The sequence below is a fragment of the Pteropus vampyrus genome, unplaced genomic scaffold (genome assembly GCF_000151845.1).
Source record: "Pteropus vampyrus isolate Shadow unplaced genomic scaffold, Pvam_2.0 Scaffold29, whole genome shotgun sequence".
Lineage (NCBI taxonomy): Eukaryota > Metazoa > Chordata > Mammalia > Chiroptera > Pteropodidae > Pteropus > Pteropus vampyrus.
In genome coordinates this window covers 1,701,981-1,708,134 of record NW_011888810.1, presented here as the reverse complement: position 1 = coordinate 1,708,134, position 6,154 = coordinate 1,701,981, and the positions used below count along the sequence as shown (strand labels likewise).

At 45.9% G+C, this 6,154-nt stretch overlaps 1 protein-coding gene across 1 annotated transcript in view; it reads left to right on the top strand.

Moving 5' to 3' along the window:
* Positions 1 to 6,154, top strand: part of PLCG2 (phospholipase C gamma 2) — a 186,399-nt gene that overhangs the window by 106,332 nt on the left and 73,913 nt on the right. The window contains exons 9-10 of the mRNA XM_023528590.1: positions 1,828 to 1,900; positions 5,919 to 6,020. Of these exons, the coding sequence (XP_023384358.1) occupies positions 1,828 to 1,900; positions 5,919 to 6,020 (175 nt within the window). The remainder of the gene's footprint in view (positions 1 to 1,827; positions 1,901 to 5,918; positions 6,021 to 6,154) is intronic.

The following is a 6,154-nucleotide window of genomic DNA, read 5'->3' as shown; positions in this document are numbered from 1 at the left end:
TGTTCAGTTGAATTAGTAAGTCACACAATATTACAGTGATAATTTTTAACCCCCCCAAAATCTGTTCATTTGCATGAAGTGGCTTGATGTCTAAAGTTCTTATTTTGTGTGTGTTTTCCTTTTATTTTCTGTTTCAGATTTTTGATGAATTCAAAAAAGATTCCTCCGTGTTCATCTTGGGGTGAGGCTTCTCTTCTGGGCTTTTGTTGTTTTGGGTGGCTGTGCCAGGCATTGATGCCCTTGCGGGTCCGCCCAGCCAGCTGGCTTCCGGGGGTCCTCCTCTGTGTCCCCCTTATCGGGAGATTGGCCATGCCGAGCCTGTGGGATGGATAAACATGAACAGTAGCAACGGGGTTCGTGGCATTTGGGAGGGTGGCCCAGAAGGTTCTATAGAGAAGTCTACATGCCTGAAGACTTCCTTTCCTGGAGTACACGTCATAGAACATGACTGGTTAATCGTCTTTTTTACACAAATTAAAACAATGTTAGTTGCCAAGTGAGTTGCGGGGTATTCCTGGGTAAGCAGGTGTAAGTGAATTAAAATGAGTTGAAATATATAAAGTACTTCACATGGTGTGTGGCAAGGGCCTACAAATAGTAATCATGATGTTTCTAAAAAGTAGTGCTGCAGGACTTGTCAGGACCTTTCCTGTTGTACTGGTTCTGCATTTGGGGGAGTTAGAAAGTGTTCTGTGCTTCTCAAGCCTATCCGCCTGGGAGAGATCTTTGCTGAGAAGTTAATAGCACCTATCACATGGTTTGTGGCATGCTGACCTGGGCCTGATTTGCAGAACCAGGCTTCAGTGATGTGGACAGTTTGGCAGTATTCCCTCTGTCTCTTTCTAAAGCAGAAACCCCAAGACTTCAAAGTATATATAAAATGAATCAGATTTTTATGTAGTATTTTTACGAAAAAAAGTAGTGTTAGATCATGAGGCCGGTTAGCAAAGGTTAGAAATACACTCATAAAAACAATAGGCTTTTTGACCCTGAGTGTTTAATAATGGGAGAAAACTTAAAGCATGTTTTATCTCCTAAATATTAAAAAGACCTCTCTCCCCAGTCTTCTGCTAGTGCTCAGGGAAAAGCACAAATTTCCCTGGACAGCTCTCCTATAGAGTGCACTTTCCCTAGAAACCAGGATTGCTTGTGCTAGTCAAGTAAGGTCCCGGTTTTTTTGATAGTCATGAAAATCTCCACCGGGCCATCTGTCAGCAAGCTGCTGCTGGCTCAGGTAGAGGCTCCCTTTATTCAGGGCGAAAGATTCCTCGTCTCAAGTGAAAAATTTGTTGAGGGTCTCCCAACAGCGAGCCTCTGCTCACTCCATGTCCCCAGCCTTGCATGTTCCAGCTGCTTCTCCCCATTCACCGAGCCTGGAGGGCTTCATGTAGCCCCTGCCTCTATTTCAGAATGTTTGATGGCCCAGCAATCTCTGGATTATGGCTTCTGGGGACACTCTTTGATGTGGCCCAGTTACTTCTCCGGCTCCCCTAAATGCTGCCACATCCAGCCGTACCAGAGTGTTTTCTGTGCACACGCACGTCTGCTCTCTCTCCTTCCCCCGCTTCCCCTTCTTCAGGACCAAACTACTTGCGGGCAGCTGAGTGCAGATTCCGGGGCTGCCCTCTGAGGTTGCGGCATTATTTTTGTATCTTTGTAGGTCAGGGATGTTGTCTGGGTCACTTTTGTTTTCCCATTGGCCAGCCTGCACCTGGCATCGTGGAGGGACTTGGCAGGGTGTCTGGGTGGCAGGCTGCCTGGCTGGGATTACCTCTCGACTGTTGAAACGTGTTCCTCTCTAAACACCCTCTCTTTCCCCGAGGGCAGCAACACCGACCGGCCGGATGCCTCCGCTGTCCACTTGCACGACTTCCAGCGGTTTCTCTTACATGAACAGCAGGTGAGAGAACAGCAGGGTGCGGGGACCTGTGGGGAGCTGCCTGGACAGTCGCTCAGCTTCTTACCACCTGCCACCTGCCTTCACCTGGCCATCTGTTGTCAGGAAACTGTTGCAGTCTCCCTGTCCGATGGTGCTTTGGCGTCTTTTGACTCTGGAATGAGAACAGCCTCATGTTAGCTCCTTTTCAAGGCGCACAGATTGGGGAAGGGTGAGGGTGAGAGCCCTCCAAGGCAGGTGGCGGTGAGGGCCTGCAGGTGACTGTGTCCTCACCTGGCTGGCTTCTGCTCTTTCTCCTGGGTCAGCTTAGGTGTCACCTCGCGCCGCCCCCGCCCCCTTGGCCCGAGCCTTCCCTAACTGACTAAGGTAGATGAACCTGCCAGATCCTCTAGGGGATATAATAGCACAGTTGTCCTTAAACAAATGACATGGGGGAAGTCTCCCGCAGTGTTTGCATGTGGGCTCCAAGCTGGTAGCAGAGTCAAAGGAGCTTTGTGCTGGGCAGTAGTTTTCCACTGGGCAGTTCTGTCCCCCACGGCGATGTCTGGAGACAATTTTGGTTGCCACAGGTGGAGGGGCTGCTAATGTTATGTAGTAGACAGAGGCCAGGGGTGCTGCCCAGCATCCTAAAACGCACAAGTCAGCCCCCCACAGTAAGGAATTACACAACCCCAAAAGTCATTAGTGCCCCAACTGAGAACCTGAGTTAGGCGGAGATAAACCTGAGATGCTCTTACTAGCTGTGCAACCTTGGAGAGGTAGTTTGACCCTTCATGTCTCAGTTTTCTCTTTAGATGGGGATGAGAGCCCACTTCTCAGAATTGTGGGGGTTAGAGAAGATTGTATTGATCCTTGTGTGTATGTATGAGTATGTATCTATGTGCAGAGTCACATATCTATTTAAAAGTTTTATTTATATCACTGGAGTCTTAGTTACATTTTTTCTCTTTAATTTTTTGTTTGTTTTCAATAGACTTTTTTAGAGCAGTTTTAGGTTCATAACGATATTCAATTCACTTTTTAAAAAACTTTGTATTACAGAATATTTCAAACATGCGCGAAAGTAGACAGGCCATGTATCATCACTTTGATTTAAAAATTATGAGCATTTTGCCCATTTTATTATATCTGTCATCCATCTCCACACCCACATGTCTTCCTTTCCTTTCCCCTGTTCATTTTTTTCTGTAAAATTTGAAAGAAAACTGCAGACAGTGCAGCATTTCACTTGTAATAGGTCAGTATGTCTCTTTTATGAAATGCTCTTTTTCTAAAAAACATAACCATAACACTCCATTTATACCTTACACAATCAACTCTACTTTCTTAATGTCATCCAATACACAGCCTATGTTCAAATTTCTTTGATTGTAGAGAAAATAACGAACAGAGACGCACACTTTGCACAAGGCCAGCCACACGGAGGGCACAGCTTTTTTAACGCGATAAGTGGCGACCAAGGACATTGAGGTGTCCTGCTTTCCCTATGCGGAGGTTGAATTCGAGCGATGAAGAGGAGGCTTATTTGCTCGGCCTGAGCCACCACCGAGGGGAAGTAAAATGAAGGAGGTCAATGAATTCTCTTGGGCACCATAATATGCTAGGCACCGTGCTGCCAGGACAGTGAAGCAGACAGAGAGGCGTATGGTTTTTTTTTTCCCACCATGCTCTTCTTTGCACTGCACTGATTTACTCAATTTCGTAGGGAGCTACTGAAGTGTTAAACAAAAAGCTTTCATGGCCAAACGCTTTTCTGAAAGAAAGGGTTTATGGAGCCATATGCCGACCAGGAAAGGGCCAGGCCCTGGGCATGCAATCTGCAGCACCGGCTGCAGGGCTCGGTGGAGAAGACTAACATGCAGCCATCTTGGAGTGGACGGGCTCTTTTATAGGAACAGTGTGGGGAAGAGAAGGGTGTTTTTGAAATTCTTGGCTGTGATAAAAGGGGGGGGTGGGAGGAGGTGAAGCAGGGCTAATTCTGGGATAGGCGGAGTCCGTAAGGAGGAAGTGTTTGCTCCTTGGGATTGGTGGGCAGCAGTCTGGGAAGTTCATGCATAAGCAAGAAGCGGGGATGCCTAGTGGTCGATGGTGATGGGTGGTCAGTCGTGCCTGGCACTTGGTGGTGCCTATTCATCCTCTTTAGATCATCCTGGAAATAGCCACCTGCAAGTTAATTCAGCATTTCAAAATAACAGTCAGGAGTGTAAGCAATCTTTTATTGGTTTTGCCCTGAGGTTGTTTACTGATTAACCTCTCTTGTCCCTTCCTTCCACCCCTTAGTCTGACATCTCAGAATTTCCTCCTCGTCAGAAGTAAAATGGCTAAACTGTTGGGGACAAGTAGCCTTATGTCCTAGAATTTACCACCTAGTGCTGGTTAATTTTATTGCAGGGGAGAATGGCAGGCTTTCCCTACCCTGGCCTCAGGGCTGGGCTGCCCTGTGAGATCAAGGATATGGGCCAGGAGCAAAGTACGGGAGCTCTGCACATGCAAGACAGCGCATGAGCCTCTGTGTGAATGTGCAGTGGGAATGGCAGACATGTTGTCAAGGGTGGAGACCCTGAGCCATCAGTCTGGCTGACCCTTAATGTCCCATGTGCCTAGTGCTCTGTCGGGTGATGGCATGAAGCAAAGCTAGTTATCTAGGACATTTGTTTGGGATGATGGATGCACATATGTAATATAATTACTGCAGCAGTTGGTGTGCAAATTAGTATAAGTTTTCCAGAAAGCACTTTGGCAATATGCAATTAAAATGAAAACTTTTAAAAAAAGGTTTGTATACCTTAAATAATTGCCCTCCTAGAAACTTACCCTAGGGAAATAATGGCAGCATTTTTAATAGAACTATAAACTTGGAACCAATCTAAATTTCATTAGGAGACTGGTTAAATATGCCCCAGTTGGCCCTGGGAGAGATGAGTGACACTGTAGAAATGGGATTCAAAAGAAGATCCCAGAACTGATGTGCCTGAGTTAGTCTTGGGCTCATTGATGGGTCAAGTTATTTAATGACTTGAAGCCTCAGTTTCACCATTTATATGATGTGGAGAATAATATGTACTCCTGGGATTGCATGAGTTCAAAATGAGCTACAATGTGAAAAAGATTTAGCACAGAGCCTGACATATAGTAGTCCATGCCCAGTGCTGACTGCCATCACCATTTATTATTCCTTTCATTGTTATTCTTATCATTTTTATTATTATAGATATCTAGCACAATACCCCACACCAAGTTGATTCATTTTTTACCCCCCAGACTATTTGCATTTTAAACTCCTTTAGGCAAAATATTTCTTATTCCCAGCCATCTAGTTAGATCAGCTAAGTACAGATGCTTTTATGCACAATCTTTGTAGAAGTAAGGAGGAAGATTCTGGCCTCCTGGGGACCTCTGGGCTTGCCAAGGCCTTTGCATTAAGTATCCTGCAATTTGAGTTTTGTGTTTCAGGATTCAAAGATTTGAACACCTCTGTATTCAAATGGACCGGCTGCTCCCGTTTTCTAGCTGTTCTTCGTCCCTTATCTAAGTAGATTTGTGAGCATTAACAGCAAGGCTCATTGTGGATTTGAACGCACATGCCAGGGAGGGGAGGCCATTTCTTCGCCACCTCATTCGTAGCTGTCCTTAAGCTCTTCTTTCATACGTCCTGGTCTGTCCGAGCCTTCCCGTCCAACCACACCCACATCTGGTAGCACATTTGCTTTTATTCTTAAAGGTGGAGGTTTTAGAATATTCGGAACCCAGCAAACATTAGTCAAAGTTGAGTTCGTGGGTTTTGCCTAATGAATATTTGCGGTTTTAGGGTTTGGAGAGGAAAACAATAAAGTTATTTTATGTTATGCGTTCTCACGGAAACTCTGCGTGGATCCTATGACTCCCGTGCAATGGACGAGGAGGCACAGAGAGGGTAGGTGACTTGCCCAGGGTCGGCCGGGCAAGTCATCCCAATGATCTGGTGTGGCTTTTTTGCTAGTCCTCTTTTTTGGTGATTTCTTGCTCTTTTTGTTATTCTAAGGAGCACTGGGCTCAGGATCTGAACAAAGTCCGTGAGCGGATGACCAAATTTATCGATGACACAATGAGGGAAACTGCCGAGCCCTTCTTGTTTGTCGATGAGGTGAGTGGGCTCATTGTGACCAGCTGGTTTTCTTCCAGGTGATGAATTATTGCAGCCTTTTCTTTTTCTTATCAACCCTCTCGACCTTGTTGCCTGGGTGTGTTCCCTGATTTAGCCACTAGAGGGCATCTGCT